This window comes from Cupressus sempervirens, chromosome 8 (assembly GCF_028749045.1).
Source record: "Cupressus sempervirens isolate cs-2001-9-10 chromosome 8, ASM2874904v1, whole genome shotgun sequence".
NCBI lineage: Eukaryota > Viridiplantae > Streptophyta > Pinopsida > Cupressales > Cupressaceae > Cupressus > Cupressus sempervirens.
Genome location: NC_143125.1, coordinates 790905366 through 790926054, shown reverse-complemented (window position 1 = coordinate 790926054; position 20689 = coordinate 790905366). Strand labels below are relative to the sequence as shown.

General features: G+C 36.0%; 1 protein-coding gene across 2 annotated transcripts in view; it reads right to left on the bottom strand.

Annotated features, from left to right (window-relative positions):
* Positions 1-218: 218 nt before the first annotated feature.
* The window catches only part of LOC149544773 (galactolipid galactosyltransferase SFR2, chloroplastic-like), a 116832-nt gene continuing 96361 nt past the window's right edge, over positions 219-20689 (bottom strand). For both annotated transcript variants that reach the window (XM_089795350.1, XM_089795351.1), the window contains exon 12: positions 219-653. In XM_089795350.1, the coding sequence (XP_089651476.1) occupies positions 526-653 (128 nt within the window). In that variant the 3' untranslated portion in view covers positions 219-525. The remainder of the gene's footprint in view (positions 654-20689) is intronic.

Genomic DNA, 20689 nt, shown 5'->3' with positions numbered 1-20689 from the left:
CTGCTAGCCAAAATAAGTTTAGTAGCTGCATGGGGACCTGCCCTTAGTTGATGAATCTTGTACACGTGGAAGTTGAGTTCTTTCTATGTCACATTGCGTAACATTAGAAAAAAAACCATCATCTTACTATGATACAACAACAAGAATTTTAAAATTCAGCAGAACATTGTAGCTGGACACACCCATGAGTGCTAAACTAATTCCTGATGGAATGGAGCTACAAGGAAAGAAAACACCAAGGTCAATGTATTCTCATTGGACATCCTTGTCGTTGTTCAAATAATGATATTACTTGTAAGACACACCTTTGCTATATACATTTGATTCAATCTTAATATTGAAGAGATCATATTGTTTCGGGCAACAAGCTTGTTTGACTTCTAAACTATAGATTAGCAGTACATAAATAGATTTTGTACATTGGATTAATAGTCCTTGGGAAGCTTATATACGTTTTTCTTTCTGTAAGAATATACATTTTCAGTTATAAGGACTTTTTCTAAGGCTTCTTTTGTCTTTCAAATGCTATGTACGGAGCCTTGGACATAAAAATCTAATGGTGCGACTCAAAGGATCTTTTAAACCATCTGCTTTGTAGTGACCGAACCTCCAATCCTTTTTAACAAAGGACCTTACAACCCTCTTTTTTGCACCTGCATAACCAGTGGTCCAATTAACATTGTAAATAAGATAAACACATGCATAACCAATGGTCCAATAAACATTATACATAAGGTAAAAAGTTAAAAACATATCAAAGAAAAAATACTTTTTTCGTTCACAATAATATTTTTTCTTTCACAATAATAAACCTGTTGAAAAGTAGTGCATATACAATCTACTGCAAATTACATAATTAGCAGAAAGCGAAAAAACACATTACACAATGCCTCACCTAGGAAAATCGTCAGAGGTAAAAGACAACTCGTATCTATTGGATAAAACTCAAGCATTGACAAATACAATAATGATCTCTTAACTTTTTGTGTATGTGGGTTTTACAGATTGCATAAATCGTGGTAAAAATAATCGAATGATAAAATATAAGAGAAAATAGGAAAAATACAAGAGTCTAATTTATTTTTCTGAAAATGCGACTACTAGTTACCTCATTATATTCTATTAAACATGAAAAATATATTTATTTTTCTGAAAATGCGACTACTAGTTACCTCATTATCACTATTAAACATGAAAAATATACCATTAAAAATGAAAAATATACTGACAATGGCTAATCATATTTCAAACAATTCGGAAAATACAAGGTGAACTCTGGTATAATTGTTAAGCCAATGCCATTACGTGTGCTATGTTACCTTGCAATCAAAGTTGGTAACTCATTAATTCTCGTGTAAGACAAAAAAACCGTAATAGACCTCTTCAAAGGAAGCAGTGCAGAGCAAAACTCATTACACATTATCCCACTAACAGGTCCGAAGAAACAACATGGTAAAATTCTTAAAATTCACCCGTTCACAAATACAATAGTGAATCTTTTATACACTAAATTGGTTTATACATTGCATAAATCATGCAAGAGATAAACTCAATGTTTTGAAAGATGGTAAGAAAACATAAAAAGTCCAAATTAATGTCCAATTTCCTTTTTCAAATTCTTGTCTATTGCATTAAAGTTTAACCTCAACTGTTCACAAATACAATAGTGAATCTTTTATCCAACCCTTGGACATTAATAGGCACGGAAAGTGGTTTTACACATTGCATAAATCATGCAAAAGATGAACACACTGTTTTGAAAAGATAAAGAACAAATATAAAAAGTTCACTTTAATGCCCATTTCTCTTCTGGAAACTGCAGGTTACCAGTTAAGACCATCTCTACTCTTAAACATGAAAAACGTGTTTATTATCCGACATGTTAATTAATGGTTTAAGTTATTATTTTGAAAATTATCGTCGTTGATCACCTCAAGAAGGTTTGTTATCTAGACATCTACTATGGCAGCAATTCTGAAGCAACAGGCACACCAAAATCAAAACTATCTGTCATAGTATTTGCGCCTCTGCCTATGGTCTAGGTGCATTCTAATGGGTGGACACCAAAAGCTAACCACTCTTTCCAGCTCACATTATTCACTAATTATTGTTCCATTAATTTAGTAATTCTTCTTTAACACTGACTCTTGTAGACATCCAAAATTGGCCACTCTTATGTATTTAGTAATTCTTCTTTAACATTGACTCTTGTAGACATCCAAAATTGGCCACTCTTGCATGTATTTCCGATGCATACATTTTGGGTTCATGTATTTTCGCTAATACATTTTGGTGAACCCATTGAGAACATGCTAAAAATCTAATAAATTTGACACTTTGTTGAACCCATTGCTAAAAAATCTGATACATTTGTCCGAGCTATATTTATATAAGAGGGTTTTCAAAGATTTGCCCGTATCTTTGAAACGGATGGAAGCTTACATACCAAAAATCAGATTTCTCTTATTACGATTGAGCGATAAATAATGCTGGCATTTTCCTGAAAAGCTTTCGAAAATTTAGAGGGGTCTTTTCAATTTTGATGAACGACAATAACAAAAAAAATAGACATTTGAAAATTGATCTATTTTGATATGTTTCAGCAGGGGTTACTTCTTTCAATTTCTATATATTTGTAGGCCATTCCATTTTGAAAATTTAGAGGGGTATTTTCAATTTTGATGAACGACAGTGATAAAATAAAATAAAAAATAGACATTTGAGAACTGGTCTATTTTGATAATTTTCAGCAGGGGTTACTTCTTTTCCTTTCTATATATTTGTAGGCCAGCAATATATCAGAAATTAGGGGTTACTTATTTCCATTTCTATATTTATATTTTTGAATTTATAATTTTGTAGGCCAGCAATATATCAGGAATTAGATCTTGATGACTGGGTCAAAAACACCTTGTCATAGATGCTAAGGAGTTAAAGCCAGCAATATATCAGAAATTAGGGGTTACTTATTTCCATTTCTATATTTATATTTTTGAATTTATAATTTTGTAGGCCAGCAATATATGAGGAATTAGATCTTGATGACTGTGTCAAAAACACCTTGTCATAGATGCTAAGGAGTTAAAGAGTTGGAGCTATTGCCAAGGTAAATGATTAAAAAAAGGTACACACTATCAAACTCTTCACATTAATTGCTACTTTTCTTTTTAACTAAAATTAGCAAATGATAATTATAAATTATATACTTGATTCTAGAGGCATCCTACTTCAATGAAGGAAAACATACATCATCATAACCAAATAATAAGATACATATAAATGAAACTAATATACGTCATTGTTAATATTAGAAAAGGTTGTACAACAATCAGTGACTTTACCGACCAGTAATGGAAAAGGGTGGCATTGATAGGTAACATTATTAAGTGTTTAATCTCGTTATTTTTCGCTAGGAATATTTTCTAAGTCGATCTGGAGGCTGAGGCAATTGGATCGTATTTCCATGTTTAAGGTGATTGCAAAATGGGCGATCACAACAAGAAGACAAGACAGTAAGGTCTATGGGAATAGTAAGGTAGAAGACAAGACAGTAAGGTCTATGGGAATAGTAAGGTACAATCAGCGTATCGGAAAGTAGCGGCATAAGAGATAAAACTAGTATGTGTGCTAGATCATTTTGACGTTAGTTTTCTCACCCAACAGTGATACATGTACACACAAACCACAAACCACTACGATAAGAACGTGTTAGTTTTGTCGCCCAACAGAGATACATGTAGACACGTAGAAGGATTATAGGGGAGAGGACCCAGTACTTGAACACCTTAACTTTGTGCTTATCGAAACCCTACATAAAAATTTCAAATCGCTCTCAGTTTTTTACAGCGGCTTACTTGGTGAGTCGTGTATTTATAACTAAAGTTTCAAGTCCACGTCACCCATTATGATGCCACATCAGCATGCTTTTTGCCAAGTTGTCCAAAACAGCCCCAAAAAAAGTGAGACCAATGGTCGTGCATAAAGGGTGCTCATAGTTGAACAGCTGATCTGGCATCATATCATTGGTTAATTTTTATAACTAAGGGTACATTTTATTCAATTTTGGGTAGTTAGCATTGTACTAACAACTTCAAAGTCACAAGTATTGGTACAATGCTGTCAAAAAAAAATTAGACATTAAGTCAATAAGTGTAGGTATTAAGTGAACAACTCCTATCACAACTACTGGAACGCATTCAAGTACTAGATCCTCTCCCCTATAAGATTAATATTCATGAAGTTGTGTAGGGGAGAGGACCAAGCACTTGAACACCCTAACTTCGCACTTATCAAAATCTTATGTAAAAATTTCAAATCGCTTTCAGTTTTTTATAGTAGCCTACTTGGCGAGTCGTCTATTTATAACTAATAACTAAGGTTTCAAGTCCACATCACCCATTATGATGCCACATCAGCATGCATTTTGCCAAGTTGTCCAAAACAACTCAAAAAAAAAAAGTGAGACCAATGGTTGTGCATAAAGGCTACCAATAGTTGAACGGCTGATGTGGCATCATATCATTGGTTAATTTTTATAACTAAGGGTACATTTTATTCAATTTTAGGTAGTTAGCATTGTACTGATAACTTTAAAGTCACAAGTATTGGTACAATGTTGTCAAAAAAAATGTACATTAAGTCAATAAGTGTAGGTATTAAGTGAACAACTCCTATCCCAACTATTGGAATGCGTTTAAGTACCGGGTCCTCTCCCATATTGCAGAGGATAAATGAACGAGAGTTATAATATATGTTGGATAGTAATTATGTGGAAGAGAATAGTAGGGGAGAGGACCCGGTACTTGAACGCGTTCAAATAGTTGTGATAGGAGTTGTTCACTTAATACCTACATTTATTGACTTAATGTCTAATTTTTTTGACAACATTGTACCAATACTGTGACTTTAAAGTTGTTAGTACAATGCTAACTACCCAAAATTGAATAAAATGTACCCTTAGTTATAGAAATTAACCACTAATATGATGCCACATCAGCTGTTTAATTATGGGTACCCTTTATGCACGACCATTGGTCTCACTTTTTTTTTGGGCTGTTTTGGACAACTTGGCAAAAAGCATGCTGATGTGGCATCATAATGGGTGACGTGGACTTGAAACCTTAGTTATAAATAAATGACTCGCCAAATAAGCTGTTGTAAAAAAACTGAGAGCAATTTAAATTTTTTACGTAGAGTTTTGGTAAGCGTGAAGTTAGGGTGTTCAAGTACTGGATCCTCTCCCCTAGAAGATAAAAAGGAAACTCCACAAGAGATAAAGATAAGAAGTTCCAGTGTTACGGGACTCGGACTCGCCTCTGACTCGAAAAGTCAAAATCCGGCTTGGACTCGGACTCGGACTTGGCGACCGGACTCGGCAAGGACTCGAAAAATCATACAAGTATAATAATGAACTTTTGAAGGAGAAAATTGAATAACATAATATAAAGTTGAAGATTTAAGATTCAAGATTCAATCCTTAATAGATTCTTGACATGCCACATCATTTTCAGAATTCATATACATTGTAAAAAACATCTTCCGGAAATCTCTATCTTTTTAAATTTTTAAAAAAAATTTAAAAATTAAAAAAAAAAAAAAAGAGTCCTTGGACTCGACGAGTCCATGTGGACTTTGCCAAGACTCAGCCGAGTCCGAGTCCAGAGGCAGATTGCCTCGGAAACATGGACTCTACCTCGGACTCGCAAAGTCCTGGCATGACTCGGCGAGTCCCGTAATAAAACAGTAACAATCAACTATATTATTAAAGATAAATCACACTCTGCATATTATACATATCTTTATACTTTTTTATACTTTAAAAGGTGTGTTAAAATCTTGAAACTCGTGTCCATTATTGATGCTTTTACTCAAGATACATAAATTTAATATTTATAATTATATGAAAAAACTATACTCAAATCCTAATACTATAAGTCAAGGGAGGTCCTTGTATAAATCCAGCCAATGGCTATCTATCCCAAGATAGGGTAGGGATCAAGATCTCTGACCCCAAGTAGGATTGGATCTGTAAACTTGGAGAATGAATGAAAACATGCATTATCAAAGTTAATGTTAATAATAAATAATGATAATTATAGTTAATGTTATTAGTAAATTAATTAAAATTAGCAAATGATGATTATAATTTATATACTAATTGTACATCCATCCTACTTCAATGAATGAAAACATACAATACATAACCCAATAGTAAAATACATAAAAATGAAACTAATTACATCATTGTTAATATTAGAAAAAGTCATACAACAATGGTGACTTTACTGACTAGTAATGGAAAAGGGTTGCATTGATAGATAACATAGTTCACTAAATGTATAAGAGCTCCAATCTCATTATTTTTCGCTAAGAATATTTTCTAACTCGGTTTGGAGGCTGCGGCAATTGGATCGTATTTCAATGTTTAAATAGATCACAGAATAAATATTTAAGAGGGCAATCACAACGGAATAAAAAGAATAATCATAGAAGGAGACTTCCAAATTATTATTAATGTCATTAGAAAATATAAATCTCCAAATTGGGTGATGAACTCAAAACTTGCAAATGTTCTAAAGCTTAATTGACCAGTGTGAAGAAACTAGGTTTCAACAAATATATTAAGAAGGTAATAAAGAAGTAGATATTTTAGCAAACAGAGAGTTAAAGCAGATATTTTAGCAAATAGAGCAGTTCAAGGTGAGTATTTTATTCTCCAAGCCTCAGAATTGTCCTAGCTCATCCTAGACTTGTCTCTTGGGGTTTAGTGTCTTCCCCCTTTTCCTAACTTTTGGGCCTTTTTCCATTTTCTCACTTTTATCCCTATCCTTATTTTAAGTATTGAGACAGATATTCAATTTTAGGAGTTTCCCAATTCCGATCATGTAAGAATAATTTAGCCAAGGAGGTTGTAACCATGCCTTTTCAAGGCTTTTAGCTCATCAGGTTATGATTACCTCTTGGGTGACATATTTTGCTCGTTCTAGATCCTTCCTTGGCTTGTGTAGTCTATTTATTTTGGTCTTTAAGCGGTTTCTTTCAGTCGTCTTAGTGTATTCTGTCTAGTATTAGCTTTAATTTGGAGTCTCTATGGAGTCGGCTATCCACTGTATCACACGCTGGAGGTTAGAACCATGGCACTTCAGGGGTCTGTTAAGCCTGAGAGATGGAACAGGATTTAAAACCCGATAGATGATATGTCCAGGTTTGCTCTTAGTCGGGCTTTAGGTGAGAAGGCCTTCAATTATGATTTCACCTAGTGTACTAATAGCTTTGTTATTGGCTCCTTCATAGGTTGTCTAGCTAGGGCTAATATAGGGAGTTGGGAGATCATTCGGCTTTGTTATGACATATTCGACCCCACTTGGTTGGAAGGCTTGGATAATGCTACCTGAAGTGTGTATGGCTTATCCTCCGAACAACCTAGGGTTAGCCATTGTCACTAGGAGACCATCTTTATACATCTAGGATAATATCCAATTCTACTCAATTTGGCCTAATACAGAAGCAAGTATCAATTTTCTGCTACATTGGAGGGGAATCATAGAAGACCAGAGCAAGAAGTGGCTATATCATTTCCTCCTGACATTTGAGGCCTACATTGAACCAAGGGTAGCTTTTGATGATCTCGACAAACTAGAGTTCACATTGCCAAATATGTTAAAATCAAGTAAAGAGCGATTAGCATACATGTTTCCGCCAGGATCTAAAGTAGACAACTTGGATAAAGCTATAGATATTATCATGGTGTGCTAGAAGAAAGTTAAGAAAGTATAGCCCTCCTTTATCTGGGTGGAGGCCTTTTTTGGGTTTGTTTTGTCCTTCTCTGTTTTAGGGCTTCTTGTCCTAGATACGGCAATATCGTTCATCATGGTTGGTTGGGTGATCCTCTTTCTTATCTACTATTAGCTTATTTCTCTTACTGTAATTTTTGGTTTCCCTCAATATGGTGTTTTGGTCTCTTAGTGGTTTTGTTGTTACCCTGTTCTACATTGGCATTTTTTGTACTTTTGGGTTCTCTTGTACAGATCTTACTATTAATAGGGTATGTTCAGGATCATGGTGTGCCAAAAAGTGGCGATGTGAAAAAATTGAGTTTGAAAATGTCTAAAAGCATTTCAAAATCTGCTCTGACGTTTTTCCACCCATCCTGATACCAAAGCTAAAAAGTTATGACCAAGCCTTTTCGGGTATCTGATCGGTAATCGAGTATCCGATACCTGAAACCTATAACATAGATTTTAAGAAAAGAAAAGAAAAAAATCTAGAGAGCTCTTTTTACATTGCGTTGTTTTGGGTTTGAGTGTTGACCTCCATGTGGGTATCGGATTTCGGAACAGGTATACGATAAGGGTAAGTTTTTTTTTGTTTTTTAAATGTTTTGAATGAATATTGTTATAAATTAGTTATTTTTTATTGAATTTGTTAAAAATTAGGTTTTTTTAATAGAAATTGTTGAAATTTAGGCTTTTTTAATATAAATTATGTTTTGCAAATTAATAGGTATGGCTGACCCAAATGATGATACTGAGGCAAAAAACAATGTTCCTCGTAACCATCCACCAAGCGATCTCCTACCCACTCAAAACCCTCCTCGAATTGAAGATTTGATATTTGAAAATCTCACCAAACTGAGGGTTTTGCAAACCACATATAACACTATACTCACATTGGCTCCCATGTTTCCACATTAAACACCATAGTGGATAATATTGAAATACTTACCAATGAACAAAATGCTCTTCACTGGTGTGACCAAATGCATGCCATGTTTGATGATGGGTTGGACTATGATGAGGTTGCCGCCCTAAATATAACTAAGATGATATGGATAGCCTTTTTGCGGACCCAAAAATCGGTAAACAAGTAGAACACACAATGCCCAAAGTATCAATTAAATGGTGCACAAATGAGGCTATGCGTGCGATTGTTGGTGGATGGTTTTTGACATCCCTTCACACAACAATTTAGAGGTGCCATTTTATTTCATTAGAAAATTGTATGCCGAATTTGTGTTGGGCCTCAAGGTGAACTATTGGAGCACGAAGCCCAACATGGGTGTAGGAGGAGGAGCTCCTCAGGATAGACCCTTTGCCCAATGGAAGAAAGTTGACACTATTGTCTCCCTTACTGATGTCTCCCCCCCTCCTCAAGTGTAGCATCCCGATATCATTGTAGAGGCTAGCTCTTAGATTATTAGTCATCCATAGACTGAGTAGCCTACTGATATCCTAAGCTAGGTCAGTGTTGCCTCCCCGTGTTCATGATGCTAGTGCAAGTTCATCATCGGTGAGCTCATTACATGTTTGTGTGCCCCATACTTGCATAATGTGCAAGAATATTTTTCTGGGTCCCATAGGTGATCTTTCTGAGTATCAGTTTGTATTTGAGGAGGATACACCAGATGCGCGTATAGAGGCTACACACTTTGACGTGAGAGAGTAGGGGCATGCAAAGGCATGGAGTCCTTTTGTGTCAGTACATCTATACATTTTTTTGTTACGACATATATGATTTAAAGTTAATCTTTATATTATAGTAATTTTAATTTTTAACTCATACTGACTTATACATGTATGTGATCTTCATTCATGTTTAGTTGATGACTAAGGAGAAGCTTAGACAGGTTGATAATGTCACGCCTCGGCTATTTCATTTGGCTTGAGACATCTACGATACATTATGTTGTGTTCTCATTGTTTTTTCTATTTGATATTGAAGCATATATGGTTTCTAATCTTTCTTTTCTCTTGTAGGTATCACCTATTAATGGGGGGGAAAGTGTGGTGGATGAGGCACAACCCATTGACAAGGGAAAGGTAATTAGGTGCTTTTGAAGTGATTAAATATCGATGCATTCTTGTAAAATGTTTGTGGTAATAAAATTTAATTACATTCTTTATTGTATAGGGCGTGGCTACTGGTGACGAGTCTAGGCAGATTCCATGTTGCAAACCCTCTAGCGTTTTCATTCGCAATGAAAGCCCCATCGTATGTATAAGTATCATTTATTTTTTATTTTCTTTATTTTCATAATTAAATTCAAAACTGATTTCTGTGATATTAACAACTAGTATTCTGTATGTCATAGAAAACACCTAGTGCATAGGAGGTTGAATGCCAGAGTTTTGTATCTTTGCTGACGCGGTCATTATATCCAAAGAGGAGTCGACACAGGTAAGTTGTAGTTTGAATTCTTGATTATATGATATAAATTTAGCATGCTATGAATTATAATGTTATAGTTTAAGTTATAGATTCATCTGAAAAACATACTTCAACATACACAAACCACAATCAATGAGGTTCAAATATTGCCAAGGACATATGAGAGGACTCCTAACTGGCGCAGGAGGTCGACGAGAGAGGTATTTATGATGAAAGTTTAATACTATAAATCTTCATTAAAAAAATAAAATAATTATGCATTTGAGTAATTCAATGTTAGATACATAGAATCATCTAAATTTAGTAGTCTAACTTTGGGTTTTCCTTTTTTGTTTACGTAGGAGGCATCCAATCCATCCAGTGTAGCGAAGAGGCTGCTTTTTAATCAGCCACCAGCAGCATAGGATAGTATAGTTGTCATAGGATGCGCCATGAGACATTTTGAGATGGCATATGCCACATTGTATACAAAAACATTGATACTATACACATTCCAATGGCATGATCAGCCACATTTTGTCTATGGATCTATGCATTTTGATATATATTTGCATAATTTTTCTATGGATACATGAAATTTGATTTATATTTGTATAATTTGTCTATGGATACATGTATTTTGATATATATTTTTGTCATTTATGTGCACACTGATATACATATTAATTTAGTGTAGTATTGTTCAATTTATCGTAAATCATGTGTATTGTTCATGTTTATGGAATATCATTCATTTTGATCATGTTTTTTATATTCGATTCAAATGCAATAATTTGTGAATAACATTTTAACAACTTTTATTATCAAATTTTGATACAATGTTTAATTTGAAATGTTATCGTATATTTTTAATTTGAAATAATCTCTATAATGCCTTAAGATGTCACTATGGTTCACCCGCCCAAATGCACTTAAAGCACCTTGGAAAAGAGATAGGTTATTGTAGGCCTTAGCATAACCGTCCTATAGCATTCGACATTTCAGCTATAGTCCCCACAAGCTCCGAGTTATGACCCTTGGAAGAGCGACCTCAAAATGCACTTAGAGCACTTTGAAGACTCTTCAGTACAGGGTGGTCACAAATGATGGAGACACTCCGCAATTGGAACAAGGGTGTCACTACGGTTCACCCACCCATTCGGAGCTAATAGCACTAACAATTCAATGCCAAGATTAGCAGTTTCAAAGTTACATTGTGATGCACCAATGAACTAAGGCACACTACGATTTTTGGAATCGAGCAAGATTGCTATGTCGAATCCAAACGGAATGTGATTTCTCGAAAATGAGATAGGATATTTTAGGCCTTAGCATGACCGTCCTATAGCATTCGGCGTTTCATCAATAGCCCTCACGAGCTCCCAATTACAACCCTTGGAAGATCAACCTCGAAATGCACTTAGAGCACCTTGGAGACTCTTTGGTACGGGGTGGCCACGAATGATGGAGGCTCTCTACAGCTGGAACAAGGATGTCACGAGGGTTCACTCACCCATCTGAATCTAATGGCATTGATGGTTTGATGCCAAGATCAACAATTTCAAAGTTACGCTATGATGCACCTATAAACTAAGACACACTGCAAGTTTTGGCATCGAGTGAGATCCTTGGGCTGAATCCAAATGGAATGTGATCTCTCAAAAATAAGATAGGTTATTTTAGGCCTCGGTATGATTGTCCTATAGCATTCAACGTTTCATCAATAGCCCCCACGAGCTCCGAGTTATGACCCTCAGAAGATCAACCTCGAAACACACTTAGAGCACCTTGGAGACTCTTCGGTATGGGGTGGCCACGAATGATGGAGGCTCTCCATGGTCAGAACAAAAGTGTCACTAGGGTTCACCCGTCCATCCAGAGCTAAGGGCACTAACGATTCAATGCCAAGATCAGTAGTTTCAAAGTTATGTTGTAATGTACCTATGAACTAAGGCAAACTACGAGTTTTGGCATTGAGCAAGATCATTGTGCCAAATCCAAACGAAATGTGATCTCTCAAAAATGAGATAGGATATTTTAGGCCATGGCATGACCATCCTATAGCATTTGACGTTTCATCAATAGCCCCCACGAGCTCTAAGTTACGACCCTCGGAAGATTGACCTTGAGACTCACTTAGAGCACTTTGGAGACTCTTCAGTATGAGGTGACCATGAATGATGGAGGCTCTCCACGGCCAAAACAAGGGTGTCACTAGGGTTCACCCAACCATTTGGAGCTAATGGCAGTGACAATTCGATGCCCAGATTAGCAATTTCAAAGTTACACTGTGATGCAACTATGAACTGAGGCACACTGTAAGTTTTGGCATCGAATGAGATCGCTGTGCCGAATCCAAATGGAATGTGATCTCTAAAAAATGAGATAGGTTATTTTAGGCCTCAGCATAACCATCTTGTAGCATTTGACATTTCATCTATAGCCCTCACAAGCTCCGAGTTACGACCCTCAGAAGATCAACTTCAAAATGCAATTAGAGCACCTTGAGATTCTTCGGTATGGGGTGGCCGCGAACAATGAAGGCTCTCTATGGCCAAAACAAGGGTGTCACTAGGGTTCACCGGCCCATTCGGAGCTAATGGCACTGATGATTCAATGCCAGGATTAGTGGTTTCAAAGTTACGTTGTGATGCATCTATGAACTAAGGCACACTACGATTTTTGGCATCGAGCGAGATCATTGTGCTGAATCCAACTGGAATGTGATCTCTCAAAAATGAGATATGTTATTTTAAGCCTTGGCATGACCATCCTGTAGCATTTGACGTTTCATCAATAGCCCTCATGAGCTCCGAGTTACAACCTTCAGAAGATCAACCTCAGAACATACTTAGAACACCTTAGAGACTTTGGTACAGGGTGGCCGTGAATGATGGAGGCTCTTCGCGATTGAAACAAGGGTGTCATTATGGTTCACCCACCCATCTGGAGCTAATGGCACTAATGATTTGATGCCAAGATTAGTGGTTTCAAAGTTACGCTATGATGCACCTATCAACTGAAGTACACTGCGAGTTTTGGCATCGAGCAAGATCGTTGTCCCAAATCCAAATGGAATGTGATCTCTTGAAAATAAGATAGGTTATTTTATGCCTTAGCATGACCGTCCTGTAGCATTCAATGTTTCATCGAGAGCCCTCACGAACTCCGAGTTATGACACTCGGAAGATCGACCTCGACATGCACTTAGAGCACCTTGGAGACTCTTTAATACAGGGTGGCCGCGAACAATGGAGGCTCTTCGTGGATGGAATAAGGGTGTTACTAGGGTTCATATTAAGTAAAAACATTATTTTTTACCTCTCAAGTTTTTGGCATTGGGCACTGTGAAAGTTTGGTGTTAGTATGTATTAAAATCATCATTTTTTAGGTCCCTTCACATAAATTGCATTAAGTAAAATCATCTTTGTTTCTTACATTAAATTAACAAATTTACATTTACAATATCTCAAGTGTTTTATCATTATTACATCAATACACAACTACCAAAAACCGTAGTGTCAAAAATAGTAGTGTCAAAATTGTAGTGTCAAAAATAGAATAGATTTTTCTTCATTTTGCTCCTTATTTAGGTTTTTATCTTCATGCATGGCTACTCGTCATGATGTATCTACATTCCAATATCATAAAAAATATTAGTAACTTATTGTATTAAACAAGATAATCATCAGTTCACTGAATCATTATGAACAAAATAACATAATAAGTAAATATACCTAGTGGAGTGTTCTAGTAGGGTCCTCTCTTTGTTTTAGGGTCTCCAATAGGGCTTCATGATCAACATTAGTAATAGTAAAAAGTTCATTTACTTTTGGTCTTCCTTGATGCTTCAACAACTTCACATTTGTTGCTATAATAAGATGCGAATATATGAGAATTGTTTTGTGCTTTTGATAGTCTTCGAATGTAGGAATTCTATTCCTTCTAAGCATGTATGTCTACAGCCATGTTCCAGCAACAACCACTGAACCAATAGGATAAGTGAGTCTATCATCATTTGTGATCGGTTGTGCAAGCTTTTGTTTAGCTCCTACACAACGTGCTAACTAATAATCTGATTTCTCATCATTCCCCTATGGTGCAAGCAATGCAAAGACATGTCCTGGCTAAAGAAGATCTGATAGATGGTTATGCTCAAGTGAACTTCCCATGTAATTATTTCTGATAGAGGGTATGATAGACAATAGAGTAAGATAATGTGGATCCCATGTGTCCACCCACTCACTCAACTCACAGTGATCCCAATCACACTAAAAAAAACTAGGACAAAAGCTACTTGTCGTGTCCAAATGGTCCATGTACTAGAATCAAAGCTTTGAAATGAATGCATTTTTTATGAGTCTCTCACTATAGCACAATCTGATCTATCACCTATGCATCCTTCCTCAACCAACCAAAAGAACCTGCATTCTACTGAATCAAGAGTCCCCCCCTATGATAATGTTGAACTACACCAATCAACAATGCTACGAGCATCAAGAAGCTCTGCTCCTGAAATCTTCAATTGCTCCTTAACTAGAGCTCTTTTCACACATGCCCCTACTCCATCATGTTCACCTTTACCATGGTCGAACTCAAAAAAACTCCAAATATGAGACACCCCCCTCTCTACGTGCATTCTACACAACCAATAAAACATGTGAGCATTCTTAAATTGACCTATGCAATTATCTGACCAAATGATATGTTCGTTCATAACAATGTCATGCTCTTGTAAGAAATCAAAATAATTCTCAAAACAATGTTGCATAAACTTGTGAGAGTGAGATCTATCATCACTCATATAAAAATGGAACTCTTTAATAATCTTCTGATTATCTTCTGCACTATCAGGGGCATGTCTATATGTTATGTGGACAAAAATAGCAATCTAAATGGAGTTGTAATACTGAGATTGTGTCTCATTTTGAGACTGCAATGTGTAATTCTCAGCAAAGTCAACAACCGATATAATAGTGCCAATGAGAAAAGTCTCCTTATACATTCCAAATTGTTGATCCAACCATTGAGACCTGTGACCATGTCTTGCATTCTTGTAGAAAAGATTTGTCTTGAGATCTAAAATAAAACTAGCCACACTGATTTCTTTTGCAACCAATTCACATCTAGAGCCCTCACCTCCACTTTTCAATGTGTATTTCACCGTTTTATATATCATTTTTTTTACTATTGTCTTCCCAAGATCTTGTTCGCACCATGCATGGAAACACGTGTCAAACTTGGATAAGCCACCACATTCTGAACACTTTTCATTTAAGCAAGCATTTCTATAAGAGAAACAATCATCAACTCTACGACATAAAAATTGATTTAGCAAGTCTCTTAATGATTTTGGAAGACCACTAGCACCACAATTCTCCAATATTTCTTTACTATGCAACGTAGAACGGATGGAGCATAATAGTTCATAGTGCATAGAAAACTCGACATGATATTTGCAACATGTATTTCAAATTTTAAGTGGCACACAATAAAATGGTTTCAAAAATTCAAAAGCCCTTTGTGATATATGCAATCTTGGATGAGTCTATCTAAATTGTTTGAACAACATAGTTTGACTTACCTCTAAATAATGTTTAGAATGTGGCATGCGGTCTCTAATGCCAATTTTCAACTTTAACATGTCTTTAGCATTGGGTAATACTTTTGAGTTAGAGTGCCAAATCTGTGTAATTTCTTCCTTCACATCATCGAATAGCTTCTTATCAAAACGTGGAAGTCTTCCACCAAAAGCCCATGTTTCATTTTGAAGAGGATCATCAATTCTCTCTCATCTACTAAGTGCTCTTCTCAAAGTAGTACAATTTATGTTCAAGTCAATACAAGTTTGTCTAATATATCTTCCTTTTCTTAAATGATGACTTACTAAAGAAGTTGTAATAACCCTTCAAGTAGTTTTCTTATCCTTCTCTCTACTATTTTTCCCAATGCTATTGAGAGCACTGGAAAAGATTCTTCACAATAATGACATTTCTTTCCAATTTTTTATTGACATGAATCTTCAATTTGTTAAGCATAGGTCTCGTCTTTTGCATCTTTAATAGGTGCATAAAAAGTTGACATTGCTCCACCACTATCTTGTTGTCGAAAAACATCTTATATAGTCTTGAAGCCCATAACCGAATGGTTATTTCTAATTTTTTCCCTTCCAAATTGGTAATAATTGTTTCATTAATTTCAATTATCCATTTTGGTGTTCTAGAACCTTCATGTCGATTATAATTAGGAGATATGTAACATTCCTATGCATTGTCATTTTTGACATGGTCAATCATGCAATTTATATTATGAACTGGTAAAATTTCAATCTCTAAATTTTCATTCTCTAAATTTTCAATCTTGACATTATCATTATCGATTGGTATATTTTCATTCTCCAACTATACATATTGATTATCTGACTCTATGATTTCACCTTCGATCAATACATTGTCAACTTGACTCACATTTAACATACCTTCTCTCTTCCTTCAGTGACTTACCTTGTCCCTTTTCCTATATGTTGCAATGTCCTCATTCGATACCTTCCTTTTGCATTTAGCCTTTCGACGACTACTGCTCCCCATTCAGAAAACAATATCGGACACCTAATCATACATTATAGAACCTTTTTCGATCGTATGGGCCTCAAGAAATCATTTTTCTCCAAATCCCTGAAAATGGCCCGCAAAAAATGTGATTATCAGGTCGGCAATAACAAAGAATATTTTAGAAAAAGCATGCCAGTATTTCGGGTACTCAATCCCATATCGAGTATCCAATGATATTTGGTACCCAAAATGGATGCCCAAATTTTGGAAGGAACTCAAAATTTGGAAAGTGTGGGCAATGTGAACAAATTTGTACAAATGCTATTATATATTATTATATTATTAAATATAATATTTGTATATAATTATTATTATTAAATATAATATAGTAATATATATGATTATTATTATTATTATGATTTTTACAACTATTATTATTATTCAATATGATATAGCAATATATATTATCATTATTATTATGATTATTATTATTATGACATATAAATATAATATATTAATATATATGATTAATATATAAGATTATTATATTATATATAATTATTATTAAATATTATTAAAATATAAGATCATTATATTATATTATTATGATTTTTACTATCATTATCGAATATAATATAGTAATATATATTATTATTGTTATTATTATTATTATGACCTATAAATATAATATATTAATATATGATTATTATTATTATATTTAATAGGATATTATATATGATTCAATCGAATGGGTCAAAAGGGGTCATAGGTTAACCTATGATCCCTTACAACGCATTTTATGACATGTCCCTAGGGGCCCTAGGACCCTAGGACCCTTGAGAACCTATTTGGCATCAAAAGGGGTCATAGGTTTTGATGCATTTCGTGACACCATATGTCGCTAAGGGCCTAGGACCTCTCAGGACACATTCTCATGACCCCTTTCGATGTATTTCATGACATGTCCCTAGGGGCCCTAGGACCCCTAGGGACCTATTTGGTTAGTTCGAATGCGTCGAAAGGGGTCATAGGTTAATCTATGACCCCTTTCAACGCATTTCATGACAACATGTCCCTAGGGGCCCTAGGACCCCTGGGGAACTATTTGGTTGGTTCGAATGCATCGAAAGGGGTCATAAGATAATCTATGACCCCTTTCGATACATTTCATAACATGTCCTTAGGGGCCTTAGGACCCCTAGGGACCCATTTGGTTGGTTTGAATGCGTCAAAATGGGTCATAGGTTAACCTATTACCCTTTTCAACGCATTTTATGACGACATATGTCCCAAGGGGCCCTAGGACTCCTAAGGACCTATTTGCTTGTTTTGAATGAGTTGAAAGGGGTCGCCTATGACCCCTTTCGACACATTTCATGACAACATATGTCCTTAGGGGCCCTAGGACCCCTAGGGACCTATTTGGTTGGTTCAAATGTATCGGAAGGGGTCATAGGTTAACCTATGACCGCTTTTGATGTATTTCATAATAACATGTCCCTAAGATCCCCAAGGTTGGTTTAAATGCATCAAAATTAACATGACTCTTTTTGACACATTTCATGACAACATATGCCCTTGACCCATTTGGTTGGTTCAAATGCATCGACAGAGGTCATAGGTTAACCTATCACCCCTTTCGACATATTCGCATTTCATGACAACATATGTCCCTAGGGGCCCTAGGACCCCTAGGGACCCATTTGGTTGGTTCGAATGCATTGAAAAGGGTCATAGGTTATGTTAGGATTAAACCACGGACAAAAATAACAATTACATGCAAATATAACCAATAATAGATCACACAGAAAAGAACACAAGGCACCAAGATTTAACGTGGTTCACCAAATCCTTGGGCTACGTCCACCAAACAGCAAGTCCGATATTATTAAGATCCAGCGAATACAACCTGATTACACTTTGTAATCCCTTACAGCTCAATACCACCGCAAGAACCAATTTCGCATCACAACTTAATGAAAATACCTAACCTTAAGCCCTTTTATACAAGTATTTTATGCCTTTTTAGGATTACAACATGTCGGCTACAACATCGACCATAGCCTAAAAAATTTATGAAGTGTGTACAGTACTTCCCTGATCAGTCACCACAATATAACAGGTTAACCTATCATCCCTTTCGATGCATTCGCATTTCATGACAACATATGTCCCTAGGGGCCCTAGGACCCCTAGGGACCCATTTGGTTGGTTTGAACACATCAAAAGGGGTCGTAGGTTATCGTATGACCTGTTTTGATGCATTCGAAATGAGTCATAGGTTAACTTATGACCCCTTTCGAGGCATTTAATGACAACATATGTCCGTAGGGGCCCTAAAACCCCTAGGGATCCATTTGGTTGGTTCGAATACGTCGTAAGTGCGACGCATTTCATGACAACATATGTCCCTAAATTATGACCTCCTTTCGACGCATTTCATGACAACATATGCCCCTTAACTTATGAACTCTTTCGATACATTTCATGATAATATATGTCCCTAAACACCCTAGGAACCCTAGGGACCCATTTGGTTGGACATATGTTATCATGAAATGCATTGAAACCTATGAACCCTTTCGACGCATTTCATGACAACATATGTCCAACCAAATGAGTCCCTAGGGGTCCTAGCACCCCTAGGGACGTGTTGTCATGAAATACATCGAAAGTGGTTATAGGTTTTTGTTGTCATGAAATGCCTCGAAAACTATGACCCCTTTCGACGCATTTCATGACAACATATGTCCAACCAAATGGGTCCCTAGGGGTCATAGGTTATTTCATGACAACACATGTCTCTAAGGGTCCTAGGACCCCTAGGGATTTATTTCATGACAGCATGTCCCTATGGGCCCTAGGACCCCTGGGGATTTAACCTATGACCCCTTTCAATGCATTTCATGACAACACATATTCTTAAGGGTCCTAGGACCCTTAGGAACTCATTTGGTTGGTTCGATGCATCAAAATGGGTCATGGGTTAACCTATGACCCTTTTTGACGCATTTCATGACAACATATGTCCCTAGGGGCCTTAGGGACCCGTTTGGTTGGTTTGAATGCGTCGAAAGGGGTCATAGGTTAACCTATGACCCCTTTCAACACATTTCATGACAACATGTCATTAGGGCCCTTAGGACCCCTATGGACTTATTTGGTTGGTTTGAATGCATCGAAAGGGGTTATACGATAGCCTATGACCCCTTTCGACACATTTCATAGCATGTCCCTAGGGGCCCCAAGACCCATTTGGTTGGTTCAAATGCATCAAAAGTGACGCATTTCATGACAACACATGTCTCCAGAGGTCCTAAGACCTATAGGGACCTATTTGGTTGGTTCAAATGCATCCTTGCCACATTTCACGACAACATATGTCTCATTTGGTTGGTTCGAATGCATTGAAAGAGGTCATAGGTTAACCTATGACCCCTTTTGATGCATTTCATCACAACACATGTCCCTAGGGGCCCTAAGACTACTAGGGACCCATTTGGTTTTCTCGAATGCGTCGAAAGAGGTCATAGGTCATTTCGATGCATTTCATGACAACATATGTCCCTAAAGGCCCTAGGACCCCTAAGGACCCATTTAGTTGTTTCGAATGCATTCAAAGGGCTCATAGATTCGACGCATTCGAATCAACCAAATGGATCCCTAAGTTCATGACAACATATGTCCCTAGGGGCTTTAGGATCCCATTTGGTTAGTTGGAATGCATCGAAAGGGGTCATAGGTGATGACCCCTTTCAATGCATTTCATGACAATATTATATTTAATAATAATAATATAATACTATATATATATTTAGTTATAATAATAATCATATTTATTACTATATTATATCTAATAATAATCCCAATAATAATTATATATATTACTATACTATATTATAAAAAATAATAACACTCATAATAATCATATATATTGCTATATATAATAATAATAATGCCCATATCAAATTTTGGTTTCCCTCCAATAGTTG